General features: G+C 43.1%; 1 protein-coding gene across 1 annotated transcript; it reads right to left on the bottom strand.

Annotated features, from left to right (window-relative positions):
• Positions 1–47: 47 nt before the first annotated feature.
• On the bottom strand, positions 48–17,182 carry COQ10B (coenzyme Q10B). The gene is made up of 5 exons (XM_035136683.2): positions 17,040–17,182; positions 12,386–12,535; positions 10,684–10,876; positions 8,239–8,340; positions 48–2,748 (listed from the first exon to the last, which is right to left on the bottom strand). The coding sequence occupies exons 1-5, from the start codon at positions 17,114–17,116 to the stop codon at positions 2,581–2,583; spliced, it is 690 nt and encodes a 229-aa protein (XP_034992574.2). The 5' UTR covers positions 17,117–17,182; the 3' UTR covers positions 48–2,580.
• Positions 17,183–18,381: the final 1,199 nt, after the last annotated feature.

Raw genomic sequence — 18,381 nt, 5'->3', positions numbered from 1 at the left:
TTCACAACTCAATCCTGTTTTGTATCGCATATGTGAGCCTGAAAACATTTCTTGGAGTACAAAGCCAGATGCCCATCATTCTTAAAACACTTTTTTTTTTTGTAGGAATGGGAGAATGGTTAGCCTAAATAGCTCCTTGTTCTTGCTCAAGATTAAGAGCTATCAGTTTAGGCAGCTACATTCTTCGCTTTATTACTTTAAATTTGTGCAACCCGAGGTATTTAGCATCACTCAAGATAAAATGCTTGTCTTGTGATGCCTAAAGACTCTTCCTAGGTAAAGGTAGTAATCTTGAAACAGTTTTAGGAATATGTTGAAAAGGATACATTGAGCTGCACAGCCAGTTATACAACTTCGGGAAATGTCAAAATTCAGTGCTAGCTGTAGAGAGGATTGCCCAAAATTTTGCTCTAGTCTAGACAAAGGGAATAAATAGTATGTTTTATCCTAGCAAAGTTGTACTGTAATATACAATTACCGTGTTTCCCCTTTTTTAAGTCACCGTCTTATAACTTTTTTCCCTCAAAAAAACACACAGTGGCTTATTTTCAGGGGGTGTCTTTTTTTTTTAAAGTGCTGGTACAACTGGGACCCACTGGCTCAGGACGCTCAGTGCTCTCTTCTGCGCGCTGCTGGGCGCGTTGTTGGCGCTGCCAGTTCCAAGCGCCTGCAGGGTGGGGGGTGGTGGCAGTGCTTTAAACCCCCAACCCTGTAGAAAGCAATGGAAGTTATGGACCGTAACAATCCTTAAGAGGCGCAGGTCTTAAAAACCCCTGGTATCACCCTTGAAGCACAGCCTTCCAAAGTTAGGGGGGAAGAGGTCTGTTTAGACAAAAGAAAGGATCGGGGGTGATTCTGCGCCCTGGGACCCACAGAACTACTTTAAAAATCCCAACCTGGGGGGGGGGTCAAATAGTGAAGCCCCATAGCCCTGTAGCAACAGAAGGCACATTCTGAAGCACCCAAACTGTTCGGTTCCATAAAAAATCCAGGAATTGTAAAATTAACAACAATAATGGGGGGGGCACTCTATCCAAAGAGTTAAGAAGGAATGGGAAAGTGTTGAGTTATATATGGAAAAATATGGAAAGGAAAGTTAGTTAAAGATAAAAAATAAATAATTATCGCAAGGGAAAAAATATCATAAAGGGTAATAATATTAAATATAAAATAGACAACACAACAGAAAAAGCAATGAGATCGCACAGGAGTGAGGGAAGTGGGGAGAGAGGGAGGGGGGTAAGGAATGGAAGGAGGCAATGGTTGGAGGAGGGTATAGGGGGATGAATTAAAGGAAAATTAAGACTGAGAAGCGCATGGTTTTTGTTTTTTAAAGATGCAAAGGCTTGCAATCAGCCAAAGTATAGAGCCCAACTTCCAGGAGACTGCGATCTACTTGCGGATTTATAAACTGGAGGTGATCTACCCCTGTTTTATTGGTGTTCAGGTCAGAGTTGTTTTTAGAGAGAGGAAATATCCCATTTTTGAGGTTAAAGTAAAAGTTCCTGACCTTTTTTTTATAATGAGGAAATGCTGCTAAAACTCCGTTCTTCATTCCACGAAGGGGAGAGGGGGCGGGGCCGGGTGCTCAAAGACAAAAGAAATAGAAAAGGAGATAGCGATCAAATGCAGCCTCCTGGGGATCGATGCAGCCGCCGGGAGAGGCAGGGGCTGCAGCCGAGTGCTGCTTCGCAAACAAACGGGGGAAAGTGCTTAGAACCCAGAGAATCCAGCTGAAAAACACGAAGCAGCAACAGCAATTGCACACACACCATCCCAAGCCAGCACAGTAACCAAGTCCCAAAAGCAAGAAAGGACTCAGCAAACACTGCTGCGGCCGGCGTTGCTGCTGCTGACTCGGGGAGCTCAGTGCTCTCTTCCACACAGCGCCTATCACTATGGCTTATTTTCGGGGTACGGTTTATATTTCTCAAATGCTTAGAAATGCTGCTATGGCTTATTTTATGACTACGCTTTAAAAAGGGGGAAACACGGTAGGTCTGTGAAACTCAAGTCACTTTAAAGTTTGAATTCATGACTCCCAACAGATTTACCTGCTAGAATCTTGTGAAAGCACATCACAATGTCATACATGTTTATTGATTAAAAGAGCCCTTTATATATTCATTCCACTTACACACTAAACATTCCATACTAAGTATAGTTACACATACTGAGAAATTAGTTCTCAGAATTATATGTGCTAATTTAAAGCTTTTCCTGAATAGCAAAAATAACTTAAATATGCATTCAAAAGACTAATAACTTAAAACTTGATTCCAATAGTAAATATTAGAAACACTGCAAAACATTAGGCAGTAGACGTAGTGCTGAGTTTCATAAAAACTGGCAAGAGGAAGAAGGCAATTTTGGTGTAGTTTATAGCTGCCACTCTTTATCAGCACCTTATAATTGCACTTGATTGAAACTTTATATTATATACATCTGCATCTTACAGGCCTGTGTTGTACAGTAGTAGTATACATAATTTTCAAATTCCCATGTGACTGGACGCCCACATGAGAGAACACTTCATGTAAAAACACGATGTCCAAGCAGTTTAAGACTAATGTCCCCCTTTTATGTGTGATGCACTTCGTGAAGCATTAGCTCTCGGGGTATGATTGTTTCTGGACCGTACAACTTGGATGCTCTTCTTTCAAATGCTGCAACCATCTGCTTAACAACTTCATCGAAGAACAGTGTGGCAAGCTGAGAATGTAGAAGGGAACGAAACTCAAAAGAAATCTGTAAAGACAAAAGGTAAGTTGTATCACTCACAAAAAGATGGCTAGACCCATTCTTTTCTGCATCAATTTCAGCAAAGGGCCAAATATATTCAAGGCAATTATGGAACCACTAGTTTCATTCAGCCCGTTTAGTAAACAGGCGCTAGCCGGGCGGGAACGGAGGGGGAAGCCCTGGGACACGAAGATCGGCGGGCGCTGCTTGCCGGGGCTTGTCAACCCCGGCAAACAGCGCCCGCTGATCTTCGGCTCTGTCCCCCGATGCGCTACGGCTCAGGGAAGCAGGCAGGGAGACAGCAGAGACACTTGCACTTTATTATATAGGATAGTACCTCTCTATTTTCCTCTTGGCTGCATCTTCTCATGTTAGGCTCCCTCAACTTGCAGCTAATGAAACCACCTTATACAGAAAAGTTTTTAGCTGTGGCTCTGCATTTTGCCTTCCACTTATCTTTATGTGCATATTGAATTTAGGTGCTAACAGCCACATACCAATGTAAACACAAAACGCTTCAGTGTGGAGTAAGTTTCTCTTTTTGTTTGATTTTCTGCAGTTGGGCAGTCTTGAGTTTCCATCAGGTCTCCTAATACCTTTTTGTGGATAGCATTTCACTTGCTTAAGCATCACCACTGAATTTCACCAATAGAATTTATGTAGGCTGAAATTTTAATACCTGACATGAAAAAAACTGCACACTACCTTTCTGCTGACACAGGAATTAAACCGCTCACTTTCAATAAATGAAAACTAATACCACTACTGCCACTGTCATATTGCAACACATGGTTGCAACCCAAACTATAAGGATATGCATGAAGTTACTGAGAATGTATGCCTGTTAAGGACATTACTCTTAAAGAAGCGAGAGGTCCAGGAGGTCTTTAGGCACCAGGCAATGTGTTCCTCTGTAACCAGGCCTTTGGCCTTTCTATATCTGGCCTTATCTGTCTTCAACAGTCTGCTGTTATCTACAGCCTCACTTCAGTCGTCAGTCATGACAAAATCAAATTGAAAACAATGAAACAGGTTCATTAGCAAGCTTTCAAGATGCTTAGCTATTGTATTCGGAAATAATCCTCAACTATAGCAAAGAAAATATTTCAAAAGTGGAATCCCAAAAACACAGGGCGGGGGGAGTTAATTTGAAAGCTTTTGGCTAGAAATCCATCCCTTATTCTTCAGGTTGTGGTGGGTTGCTGTGGAAATTCAGACACAAGCATTAAACATTTCACTCTTCATGCCAGACTATGCAATGTCTAAAAAACGGATTTATTCTGGTAGAACCACTCAAAAGTTTTGCAGCCAAATATGCAATCATGTACATATGTGAAGGCAGAACTAGAATCATCACAGCAAGCACAAATTTGTGTGCTGAGATAATTGGGTGGAGCGGGTGAGGGGCACTGATAAGAGTTTTTAAAAAACCTTCACATGCTGATTCTTCGCTGCAGTTTTCCTTAGCATAGCTCCAGTTGCAGAGCCCAGCTAGGACAAACACTTGGGGGGGGGGAGACTATCAGCAGGGCAGGATTAGAATTGAGGACCCTGCTTCTGATCACCTATTTGCAGCTGCAACCACACTCAATATTCGCATTAGTGTTAGAGGCAGACAAGAAGAAAAGACGGGGTTGGCAATGTAACATTCAATTTCATTCTAAATTTATCTGAGCCAAGCCAAGAGTAGTTTGTGCAGGTACTAACTGAACACAACAAAAAATACATGGTTAACCAAGTTTATTAAGAAGGTTCAACTAATTTGCATAAAGTATGAAGGATCAGGAAGTGCTATAGAATAGCCACATGCTTCACTTCCTTTGCTGGCAAGGTTTGAAGATGGTTTGTAAAAATAAGGCTGTTGCTGTTGTTTTAAATGCTGCAAACAGCAGTTACAGACTTTCAGAAGCACCAGAATTGGAAAGTGTGACTGAGCATGCATAGCAACGCACATTAATTCTTCTTAAACTTTGACAAAAAGTCAGAATACGCAAAGTGAAGGGATAACTCAGTCAATAGAGCATGAGACTCTTAATCTCAGGTTTGTGGATTCCAGCCCCACATTGGGCCAAAGATTCCTGCATTCCAGGGGGTTGCACTAGATGACTAGATTTAAAATGTGGAAGAACTCAAAAACAGCCCTTGGATAAATGAACTGTTTGCAACGGTTTGGTTTTTACTAGTTTGAACTTGCATGGCAATTCTCAAACCAATGTAGCTAAAAGGAAATTAAACAAATTCTCAAGTTACAGAAATGATCTCATCATGCAAGCTGTGCTCCTTTCTAAAAAGAAGGACAAAAAAAGGAAGCTAGGGAGTCAATAGCAGGTGGTAGCAGAACTTTTGGACAGACTACCAGTATATTGTGCATTTAAAAGTGCACTGGTTTATTAATAAGTTTATAGACTCCAGGAAGAAATTCATGAAAAAATATACTACTTAGGTTTATGAGGCCTGTGATATACCGTAGAATTTACAATAGTTCTACTAGGTTAGGCACCAATGTGACCAGTCTGGACAATTTCATTGCAACCCAGCCAGATGGGTGGGGTAATAACAACAACATTCAAGGCAGCAACATCAGGATATGAGGGAAAGCCTGTCATTTCATTGAGTGACAGCCAACCTTGGTATTCTCTTGGCTGTGAGTCCCAGAAGACCTGCTCCCTGCCTTGCAGGCCTTTTTCCACTTGACCTGGGACGGTGACCCCTGACTGACTCCAGCTAAAAGAGCTGAGGCTACTGAACAGATTATTGGGCTGGGGTATTGTTTAGGAATTTTGTTTAGGGTGGGGGTTGTTGCTCTTATTGATGTTAAATTTTTGTACATTTTAGATCTTATGATTTATGAGGAAACGGTTCAATTTGGTTGTGTACTTCCTGATGTTTTATTTATTGTTTATGACTGCTTTTGTTAAGTTTGTAATAATGTAATTTTTTATATGTTGCAAGCTGCTTGAGCAGGGTTTTAATTTTGGAAAGGCAGCATACACACAAATAAAACAATTGATTGAACCGATTTCCACTTGCACAAAAATATTGAACATTCTCCCCCTCTGAAGCCCCTTGCACCTACCCCACCCCAAATCTGCTGTTGAAAATGGAAAAACCTGAAAGATATGCCCAAGCTCCTTGGTGTGCCCGAAATGGCACTTTGGATCCTGGCCCTATGTTGAAACTACAAATTAGTAGTAACAAATGAGAATCCATCTTCTGAAAAAAAATATTAATTTTAAAACAAACTAAGTTTGAATGATGAGCTAGAAACAACACAAACAATGGTGTTGAATTGCTTAGTGAAGGAAAGCACAATTAATAGTTTTCCAGTACCCCAAAGTGTATTCAAAGCTATTTAGAAATCAGCATTCTTTCATAATTTGAAAATAAACACATTAGAAGTGGAGATATTTCACATGCCTCCCCTAGCAGAAAGAAAACTTTAAAGTTTATAATAATTTATGTTTATGTATACACGTTTAAAAGGCATGTTTAGAATTCAGGTCATTTTTGGCTTCTTTAATTAAAATAAACACAGTTGGGAGCAACACACTGACAGCATTTGCACATTGTACTAAACTGCAGTTTACAAGTATCAGACTTGTGCTCCCCTCCTCCCATGGAGTTTGGAAGCTTTCACATCTCCTTTTGATTAACCACATTGTGGCACACAGGTTTTATTTATAAGGGGTGACCTTGAAAGCCAGAACCCCAGGTCTTTTATACTGTACTGGGCCTCAAATCTCTTCCCCATTCCCAACTTTATAGAAAAATCTTTTTGGCTTACAGGACAACTGGGGACATGCTGTAACACGCAGGAACAGAAGTGGCACAACCAGAGCTTCTCCAAAATGAACACCCAGAGAACAGCAGAAAATGGGGGTAGCGGCAAACATGTCCCATGACAGTGGTCACTGCATCATCCTCTCTTATTTTTTAAAGCACTCTATCATCGGGAGGCAGCTGACTAGGCATGTACATATTGCTACTTTTCTTTTTAAAAATAAACACAGTGGTACCTTGGTTCTCAAACGCTGAAAACCCGGTAGTAAGTGTTCTGGTTTTCGAACGTTTTTGAGAAGTCGAATGTCTGATGCAGCTGTCAGCTATTATTTCCAGGGCGCCTGAATCAATCAGAAGCTGTGCCTTAGTTTTCAAACATTTTGGAAGTCAAAAGGACTTCTGGAACGGATTAAATTTGGCGCTTTTGTTTTTTCTATTTATTTTGCGTATTTGTTTTTGAGGCTTTTTTGGTTAATTTGTTTTTGTGACTGTGTGGAACCCAGTTCAGCTACTGATTGAAGGACTGTGGAAATGGATTAAAAAAAAAACCATCCAAAGAATGACTATCATCAGTGCAGGTAAGAAAAAATAATAATTTATATTTTTATCATCTGCAATACTGTCTTCTTTATTTTATAATACAGTACATTGATTGTTGCTTTCATTTTATGGATCAATGGTCTTGTTAGATAGTAAAATTGCTGTTTTAGGGGTTGTTTTTAAAAGTCTGGAACTGATTAGTCCATTTTGCATTACTTTCTAAGGGAAAGCACGCCTTGGTTTTGGAACGCTTTGGTTTTGGAACAGAATTCCGGAACGAATTAAGTTTGAGAACCAAGGTACCACTATATCATATGTTTCCCAAACAATATGCGTATTCCTGAGTAATCAAGATGGTGCTATGATTTAAGTGAGTTTAAAATGTAAAACTGCACGTGTTCAGAGTATTTTTTTTACTTAAACAGGGTTGACAAAAATCACCTAGCTGTACTAATGTATGCCATCTAAATTTGTTTCTTTACACAGAAATTATCATGCAAATTATCAAGCAAATTTGTGTCATGGGCTTGGGCCCCAGTCTTTTTAACTACCTAGCAATATCCCTGGCTTATCACGTCATCTAACTATAGTTCTGGGTCAGATCCTAACTATGGTTAGTTTAAACAAGCCAAGCTTCAACAACCATGGTTACTTCTGTACAAGCTAATGCCAAATCACAGTCAGTGTTAACCAGACTTTGTTGATTTGGGTGACATAACAAATGGCAGTTAAGCAAGCGCTTCCAAACCCCTCCCAACCATGCAGCAGGGAGAGGAAGGAAGTGCACAAATCTGAGGTTCACTGCAGCTCATTCCTCCTCTTTCACACCTTACTAAACCAGTGGTAGTCAACGTGGTGCCCGGCAGCTGTTGTCCGACTACAACTCCTTCATCTCTCACCATCAGTGAGCCTGGCTGGGTTAACAGGAGCTGTAGTCCAACAACATCTACTCATAGCTGCCAAGTTTTCCCTTTTCTCGCGAGGAAGCCTATTCAGCATAAGGGAAAATCCCTTTAAAAAAAGGGATAACTTGGCAGCTATGCATCTACTGTGCACCATGCTGGCTGTCCCTGCATTAAACTATAGTTTTGTGTGACATGCAAGCACAGCTTGTTGTGGCTTTAAAGGTATATTTCGGTAGTCTGAAGAGTTTGGAAGGATTATTCTCATACTTACTGAAAAATCCAAGGTACACGTTCTTGGATAGCCAGGGATTCCTGGACTGAAGCGCCACACTGTTTCAAGATGATTAAATAGTTTTCCATCTGTGCATGATGCCTAGGAAAAAGGTTAACTGTTTCAACACTTTTGCATTGGATTCAAAACCCTCAGACCTAGATATTCCCCGAGCGTTGCTGGGGACAAAAATCCCTCAAATCACACACCTGGGCAGGTATAGACCTGGTTTTCCACAAAGTCAAACAGCGCCCTCAAGTGGCGTAATACCCTCCTCCACCCCCTCCCTTCTTGTGAAATCTAAGCCACACCCACAAACCAAATGACATCATCAACCAAGCAACTGAAACCACCAAGGCAGCCATTATCAGACCCCTAGGCCCCCACCAATAACCAACACCGCCAAGTGGAGGCAGGGGCCTGCCTGGAGGGGATGGGGGGGGCGAATAGGGAGCAGGGATACGTAATGGGTCAGAACAGGGTGGGGGGAGACAGAGGGATGAAACCTGCCCTCTCCACAGTATCTCACCTCGGCTTTGCAGACTAGGCCGCTTTCCAGACTAGGCCAAGTGGAGGTAGGGGCTTGCCTGGGGGGGATGGGGTGTCCAAATAGAGGGCAGGGATACGTAATGGGTCAGAACAGGGTGGGGGGGGGAGACACAGGGATGAAACCTGCCCTCTCCACAGTATCTCGCCTCGACTCAGGGGGACTCTGAGGCTCAGGGGGACCTGAAGGGGAGCTATTACCCTCCATTTCACAGCAACGCGTGCAGGGCCAGCTAGTGTTATATAATTTCTCATTTGTTATTTCCTTTTTAAGCCCAGAGAAGCAGAGGGGGGGAATAAAAGTCCCAAGGGTATGGTTAGAGCAGGCATCCCCAAACTGTGGCCCTCCAGATGTTTTGGCCTACAACTCCCATGATCCCTAGCTAACAGGACCAGTGGTCGGTGAAGATAGGAATTGTAGTCCAAAACATCTGGAGGGCTGAAGTTTGGGGATGCCTGGGTTAGAGACTACGGCTCAGTGAGAGTTCCAGGTTCAAAGTCTAGCATCTCCAATTACAGTGGTACCTTGGTTTATGAACACAATTGGTTCCGGAAGTCTGTTCATAAACTGAAGCGAACTTTCCCATTGAAAGTAATGGAAAGTGGATTAATCTGTTCCAGACGGGTCCGCGGAGTACCCAACCTGAAGCGTACTTAACCCGAAGCAGGGGTATAATTGGTTCCGGAAGTCTGTTCATAAACTGAAGCGTTCATAAACTGAAGCGTTCATAAACTGAAGCGAACTTTCCCATGGTGAAGGCCCGGCCTCGCTTCTCTTGACCTGTCCGCGAGGCCAGGCCTTCACCGTTGCGCCCCTGCGGAGTGGAGAGAGACGTCGGCTCAGGGTTGAGAGAAGCAGCTGCCGCCGTTCCAACCAGAGCCAAACGCACTGCGAGCCACCCCGGCCAGTCCTGACGCCTGGTGGTGGCGGCGGCTGCTCTGAGGAGGAGGAAGGTCGCCCGTCCGGCACCGCGGAGAGAGAGGGAAGGAGAGCTGCGAGCGCTGCCGCCGTGCAGCGAAACAACTCGCCAAGCCTCTCACCACTGTTGCTGCTGCTGCTGCTGGGAGCCCTTTTCTACGCGCGAAGTAAGAGCTTCCGAAGGGAAACACCCCCCCCCCCGGGTTTCCCGCACTGTTCTCAGCCGCCTTGAATGAGACGCGGCCGCAGCGCAGGGCACTTGCATCGGGAAAAGTATCCTTTCTGCGCAGTTTGCCTCCGTGAAGGCATCTGAGCGCTTCCGTGGCTGGTCCCAGTCGCGAACGCTCCGATGCCTCCGTGGAGGCCTCCATAGGCCTCAGAAACCTCTTGGTAGACAGTAAAATTCATGTTAAATTGCTGCTTTAGGGGATGTTTTTCATCGTCTGGAACGGATTAATCCACTTTCCATTATTTTCAATGGGAAAGTTTGCTTCGGTTTATGAACCGACTTCCGGAACCAATTGTGTTCATAAACCGAGGTACCACTGTGTGTGCATTCTCTATTAAACAAGCACACCTGTCTACATATAACAGAATGGCAGGAAAGCTGCAAGCAATTATACCAGGGGTCAGCAACCTTTTTCAGCCGTGGGCCGGTCCACTGTCACTCAGACCACGTGGTGGGCCGGACTATATTTTGAAAAAAAATATGAACGCATTCCTATGCCCCACAAATACCCCGGAGATGCATCTTAAATAAAAGCACACATTCTACTCATGTAAAAACACCAGGCAGGCCCCACAAATAACCTAGAGATGCATTTTAAATAAAAGGGCACATTGTACTCATGTAAAAACACGCTGATTCCCGGACCGTCCGTGGGCCGGATTGAGAAGGCGATTGGGCCGCATCCGGACCACGGGCCTTAGGTTGCCTACCCCTGAATTAAACAATACAAGATGCTTTAAAAAATCGTTACCTTAACCATATGAGGTCTCACGAGTGTACAAACCGAAGTGTATTTCTCTAACACAGGAGGAAATCCAACTTCTAAGTGTGCCTTGCAATATCCTGAGCGCTTGAATAACACATCTGACTTTTTGCACCATGGCACAAAGTTCTTGTATTCGCCTACAACTGCTACCACATCATACATTTCTTGCATAGAATACCTGACAACAAGAAAAGTGGAACTTATTATTATAAGCAGTACTCAAATGGCCAAGTCTTGCATCATTTTTGTGCTTTCCTATGCTTGAGCTCTTCAGTCATAAAATGCATCTCTTACGCACACACATTAGCTACCTCACAGGGCATCTGGGAAGATAAAAATGAATGGAGGATGAAGAAATATGTGCGCCAACCTTGAGCACCTTGTAGGAAGGGCAGGTAATATTTTTCTTTGGGGTCCCACTAGCTCCTGTAGCCTTTTAACATTTATATATAGTTTTGGTCCACACATTTTTTTAACAAAGCCAAAAAAACCAAAACTACTCCAGTTTTCTTGACCCAACTAAAGTTTATTTTATGATAAGGGCAAAACGCTAAGGCTTTCCCTTCCCTACTCAGAAATTGCTGAGCATACAATGGACCACAGTTACCTTAAGTGTTTGGTATTTTCACTTTCCCATTCATTTCAATAGGAGTTAAATCAGGCTCAAACCTGTTTTACAGCACAATCCTATGAATGTACTCAGAAGAAACTCCACTGTATTCAGTGAAGCTTAATTACTTCCATGTAAATGTACATACAGTAATAGTCTCCTTCACTCTATGGTGTTCTTTGACTCAAGTGGTTTATTTTTACACTTCAAGCCACATTGTAACAGCATAGCAATTTCTACCAAAATTAATATTGCCAGTACAGCTCTGCAAATTATTAACACAGAAATACACGCTTCAGCAACTCAACTATGGTAACCTACTTATGTATGGGAATCCTTTCACTGTAAACGTGAAGACTGCTTAACTGTTTCAAAACAGTGTAGCAGTTTTTATAACTTTAAGCAAAGAGCCATTCTGTGGTTTGGATCCAAAAGATACTTTGCACACAGAGAAAACAACTTCCAGTTGGACAATTATCTTCTCTTGCTGCAGCCCTCCAAACCTGTATTCTGTGCTGTTCCCAAAAAACCCCATTCTGAAGAACAGATTTCCATGGATACAAGGGGATGACGAACCAGAAAACCCTCAGCGTGGGTGCAAAACATAATAGCTTCGTCAAATTTATTAAATACCCTTGCCTTCCAAATTAGTAAAGAAACGTTCACATGTGTACTGGTGTGACAATATTACACTATATGGTGCACCTAATTTAAGCACACCATGTTCTTTCTAAACTGCACTGTACAATATATTTGCTTCTAAATTAGACAACAACATGATCTCAGTGAAGGGATAATATAGTCTGCTTGCTAGTTGTGCCCTGCAATTGCCACATCCCCATATAAAAAATTATGCTGCAAAGAGGGAGATGAGAGTCCCATGTTTGCCTCATAACGTGACTATCTGTGAATGTAAATTGTTCAAAAGAATGAAGTAATTCACAAAGAAATAAGACTTGAATCAATTTTAAGTAAACACATCTTGGGCAAAACCAATAGAAGTCGAGACATTGATCAATATTTGGCCATGCAAATCAACACCATGCATTCAAATACAAATTGTATTTGTATACAAACCCTATAATTCTTCTTTCTGAATATTCTTTCCTTTTGTTCCCAAATGGTGAAGTAATGTTGAAAAAAGTTCTTCTTGAAAAAACACAGTGCGTTCCAGGTACTTGAAGCAGAGGGGCCTTGCTCAACAAAATTTCCCAAGAAGTCAAATGCCTGCAATGATTTAAATTTTTTATTAGAATTGGCCCATGCTTAACAAAATAATTTATAATTTATCTAAATAACAATGTGCAAGATCCAGCGTCAAGCCAGAAGGCTGCCCCATCTCCTTTCCCTGAAGCCCTCCAATCTGCTCCAGAGGGTTCTCCAGTATTTCTGGAGCCGATTGGGGAGCTGAAGGGTTACGGGGAGAAGAGGAAGGGCAAGTCCCATTTGGCAAGTAGAAGGCTGTTGCACAAGCAGGACATCGCAGTTGGATCTCGCTCATTAAATCAAAATGTAACACAAGGACAATCATAGCTTGCAAGCTGTTCAGGATTAGGCTAACTTTTTAGGACAACCTAAATATATCTCAGTCATGAGAAAGAACCTGGCAACAGTACACTACAAAGGCCATCCACCCCTTAAGACTTGGCTCCAAGTCAGTCTGAGGCCACGTTACTCTATGCTCATCTGTTTGAACTGCCCTATAGCACCTCTAATACTTTGTCCCTTTCTGCTATAAAAACAGTAAAATGAGCTTGAATCACACATCCTTGAAAACAGTAATTATTGTTCTTGCACAGACAGGGATTGTGCGAACTAGAAGTAGTAATCATATGCTCCTCTGTACCAAAATGTTTTCTCACCCTTCTTAGCACACCGAGAAGAGCAATCTTGTATAGGAGTCTTCTAACATCTTCTGTGACAAACTTGCTGGTAATGGTCAGGGGAAATTTCTCCCTACCCCTGAGGGTCACACATGCCACAGATCTGCACTGGTACAAATGTTGCTGGCTTAGAATGAAAGCATCTAGATTTTCAAAACTTAACCATGGTGGCAAAAGCAATTTCACACTGCTTGAAATATCAACATTTATCCATAAATAAAGCCCTCCTCCCCTAGACATCTAAATTCTTACCCCCAAAGTAATAGTGCTGGTAATATATGTGAAAGACCCTGAAAGGCAGTCACTTAAATAATGTTATTGCATAATTTTCTTACATAATTCAGTATTGTCATAAACTCCTAAGAAAAGCTAGTCAGGTGTCTCTGGAAGTCCAGAAGGAAGATACTATAGCAATGACCATTTTGTATAGTGGTCCTTCAGTATCCAGAATTCATATTCCCTCTCTAAACACAGTGGTTCGTGTTAGCTATCATAGCTGATAACTGTTGTATCATAAATTTGTTTTAACTTGCAGCCATACTCGCAAGCTTCTGAGAAAATCAGAAAAAGTAGGGCGCTTTTTCTGATCTCAAAATCCCTCAATGTTGTGTCCAGAACAAAAACATTAGGGCACATGCTGTATTTTAATATATGTACTCAAGCATGTGCTAACAACTCTTTTGGGATTTCAATTAAGATATCTTCTACTTAGCTTGATGGCAAAATAACCACGTTCTTTAGCAGAACCAATTATTTTAACTTGCAAACTAAACACTGAAGCTTCTATTGTGTGCAGGATTTTTCTTTTTCATTTTAATCTAGTGAACTCTGACCAGATTTCTGATATTTCACTTAACTGCTAACAATTTTCTTTGGGAAACAACACTGAATGCAAAATTAATCAGAATGTTAGGCTTCAGCACCGGTTTCAATGGAAACAGCTTCCCCCGCTTGGAGCAATGAACTGCAGATAAAGAACAATTGAGAGATCACTTTGAGCTCTCAGAGGTTTTACATTACTGTATGTCACTTATGATGTCAGGTGTGGGGTAAGTGGATGTGGTTGGGGGGAAACAGCCATATGGATCCAACTGGGATCCCTGACATTTTATTTATTAAATTTCTATACCATCCTTCACCAGAAGATCAGTGTTCACATATGTAAAGTTATGAGTTGAGATTTCAAAGTGTGTATGTTGGGTGTGTGTGTGTGTGTGTGTAATTTAGCTTACTGGCTGGGAATCCTCTATGTATCAAGGGAAAGCTGTGAAGCTTTTCACAGTATGTCCTCATCAAAACCTTAAATGTATAGCTTCAGCTATAAAACTAGATTAGAATTACTGTACAACATTAGAATTGAACAGGCACAAGGATAAGAAGTTAAAAATGAACTTGACCTTTCCCAGCTGATCTCCTCAATCAAAAAGGTAATCTATGAATCACAGAATTCAAATTATCAATGTTTCAAAGTGTTGTTTAGAGACAAAAACTAGCGTACTGTTGTACCAATTTCAAAGGCATACTTTTTCTGAGTAACACTGATGTGGTGACTCTAGATTTTCATACACCAGCTATTCAAGACGAAGTGAAGAGTAAAGTTCAAATGCAAAGGCTTTAATACCTCAAAAAAGCAATTTAGAAAGCACCACTGTACAGACTGTTGTAATTATATAACATTTTTGAAAGGCAACTGATTTAAACTTCTTAAATATATATGTTAACTAATGCTGTAACTACAGGGGGGATAGCCGGGGGTTTTTTGCCCAGGGTGAAGCCTCCAGAGGACTCCCAACCTCTGTGTGTGTGTACTCAAATGCACGTGTGGGGGGTGCCTAACTGGGTCTTTAACCCAGGTGAAATAAAGCTTAGTTTTGCCCCTGCGTTTACTGTAGCAACAGGCACATTAATTCAAAGCATTTCCCACTTAATCAGCAAACCATAGAATAAAAACCTTGCGGCTAGAGAGATTATCACTATCAACCGGATGTTACTAGACTCCAAATCTCAACATGCCCAGTCAGGAATGCTGGGAGTTGTAGTCCAACAACACCTGGGGATCCCAAGGTTGATCAACACCAAGTTAGAAGATACGATTAATTGACAGATATTAATTGGCAGATGCAATGATTAATGGGGGGGGGGCGGTTTCTGGCTAGTGATGCAGGGTGGGAAATTTTCCAGTGGGGGGGATACTTCATTATTTTGATAGCAACAATAAATGGATGCTAGTTACAAGTAATTATTGAGCAATTTTAGTACCTGCAGGGTTTTTAACTTTCTTTACGGTACTATGTACAACAAACATGCTAAAATAGATCACTTGAGGGCATCAGAAAGTTTTCTGATGCATATAACCCTATCAAGAATCTATTTTCCAAGTTGAATATCTGTCTTTGGGGCTTGGAAACAGGGGTAGTGTATGAGGTGGTCTCTGCTATCAGTAGTTACCAGTACATTTTACCCTTGCTAAAAAACCCAGGGATTTGGAACATCCAAAGGGTGGAAAGGGCCAAGGGCTGTATAATCATGCAGCACATGACAGCTCATAGTAGTGCAAAGGCATTAGGTTCTTAGTAAAGTCTGGGAGTTGGAAAGGAATAAAGGTGGGTGAATGTAAGTAGAAATGTGCTAAGACGATGCACAATCTATGATGTTTACCATCCAAGCTCAGACAACAGGTACCAAAGAACAAAGGGTCTTTGCAGGAGGAGTGGCTTTGGATACTAATGGGGAAGTCGAAGAAAAACATTGATGGGAGGCTGCAATCCTGTATATGGTTACCCTGGAGTAAGTCTTCTCAAGCTCAGTGGGACTTACTTCCATAGGACTGCACTGTAAATAAAAGCCATAGGACAACATATCCTTTTCTTGCACTTTTTGTTTGTAGTCAGCAACGTTTTGCAAACAAGATGCCACAGAAACACTCCAGACAAGCGAACCAGGCAAAGCGCTACGAGAATTGTCTACTAATGTTAATGAACTCCAGGCGGGTAGACAGGAGAGTCTCGTAGTGAAAGTATTTCACTATTACATCCCCCTGTCCCTTAATCATAGCTGCCAAGTTATCCCTTTTTTAAAGGGAAATTCCCTTATGCTGAATAGGCTTCCTTGTGAGAAAAGGGAAAACTTGGCAGCTATGCCCTTAATATGAGTAGTTCCGACAACAATGAACATTTAATTCCATATAATATATAGATGTTTAACAGGTGGGGGGGTAAAAAATTCCTTCAGTAGCACCTTAAAGACCAACTAAATTTTTATTTTGGTATGAGCTTTCGTGTGCATGCACACTTCTGCTCGCTTCATTTTGTTGGGCAAGTTAAAGGCGACTTCCTACAACTCATCTTGCTTCTCCGGGCTTTTTCTTCCGTTTTGTTTTCTTGTTACCAGCTTTGTCCTGTGCTTTCTCTTCCATGGCAGAGGACCAAGTTACAGGGATCCAGGTGGAGGAGGGTGGGTGGTTAGGTGGGGGAGAGAACCAAGTTCTCCAGGTACCCAAGCCTTGGCCTCTTTCCACTCCTCCCCACAGCACGACCCAGCGGGGAGAGCGTGAAAGCGAGCGCGAACGCTACCTGTTGAACTTCTGCCTGTCGCGCTGAGGAAAGAAGAGGCGGGGAAAGGGGAAACCAAAGGAAGCCTAACAAGGGCAGGGAGCCACCCTCAGAGCCGGGGGGTGGGGTGAGGTGACCTCCCTCGCCTGTCTGAAAAAGCTCCCAAGAGAGGCCGGGCTGCGAAAGGTGAAGCTCCCCGCACCCACCGCCGGCCTTTCTGGGTCTGAGGGAGCTATCCCCCCCACACACACCTCAGAGAGCGGTGGGCGGAGTTTTTCACGACCCCGCCTTTCATACCTGAGAGCGGCTCTCCGCGGAGTGAAGGCCAGCCGCGCGGCGAGCGCCTTCCCAACGGCCCGGCCGCTCCGCGCCATAGTCGACCCTCCGCCGCCGCCGCCGCTTAGGTCTCCCTCACGGTCCCCATCCCAACCCTTCCTCCACTCCGGAGACAACCGCCCTCCCGGCGGCTTGTCAACTGCTAGGCCTCGCCTCTTTCCCCGCCCCGCTCGTAGGCCGGCCCAATCGGTCCCGAGCGGCCCCGGGCTCTCAGCCTGTCAGCGGAGCGCTCGCCACGCGCTTCCCTCCACCCCTTGACGCGCCCCTCTCCTTCGCGGACGCCTCACCCCACCCACCCTCTTCCTCCCACCCCCGCCTTCCCTCGGCACGTGATTTGCCGAGCTCGCGCAAGGCCGTCGACGCGGGGCCGCGCGCAGTCACAAGGCCTGCGCTGCCGGGCGGGCGCTTGGGTTACATAAGGGCCTTTTAAGCCCGTGGAAAGTTAAAATTAGCAGCCGATTGGTTGGCAAGGGTGCCTGTCACTACACTCTGTTATTCCGCGGCGCCGCGCGAACCCGCCAGTCATAGTTGGGTGTGGGAGGCCGTAGGAGCTCTTTTCTCTCCCTCTGCCAAAAAAGGGACACATATACACATAACACACATATACACATAAGAAGAAGTGTGCATGCACACGAAAGCTCATACCAAAATAAAAACTTAGTTGGTCTTTAAGGTGCTACTGAAGGAATTTTTTTATTTTACTTCGACCCAGACCAACACGGCTACCTACCTGTAACCATATACACATAACACACACACACACACAGGGGAATGGAGATATTACGGTATCTAGCTCCCCCCTCCCATAAATAAACAGGCAAAAGTTCATATTCAAGTCCTTGCTCTGTTTTCCTAACACACAACAATCTAAAGTTGTTTCAGAATGATTCAGACTTTGCTCGTGGCATTTCTTGGCCCCCAATCTATATAGACTAGCAGACCCTCCCAACTCCCAAGTGTCCCTATTTTCCAGGGGCAGTCCCAGAATTTACAGAAGCCATCCGGTTTCTGATTTGATCCCGGAAGGTTCCACTTTTCCTTAGGATATCCCTATTTTCATCAGAGAAATGTTGGAGTGTATGGAGGTATGCAACCCCCCCCCCCACCCGCCAAGGAGATAAGTCACTATACAGCCTTTGAAGACATCTGAAGGCAGCCCTGTATAGGGAAACTTTGTTTAAAAAAAAAGTTTAATGTTTTATTATGTTTCCGTGTATGTTGGAAGCCACGCAGTGTGCCAATCAGTTGCCCCGAGTATAATTATAATGGAACAGGACATCTCTATTTTCATCAGAGAGAAAAG

Source organism: Zootoca vivipara, chromosome 1 (genome assembly GCF_963506605.1).
Source record: "Zootoca vivipara chromosome 1, rZooViv1.1, whole genome shotgun sequence".
NCBI classification, from domain to species: Eukaryota; Metazoa; Chordata; class Lepidosauria; order Squamata; family Lacertidae; genus Zootoca; species Zootoca vivipara.
Note: the sequence above shows the minus strand (reverse complement) of the source record. Positions and strands in the feature narration are given on the sequence as shown.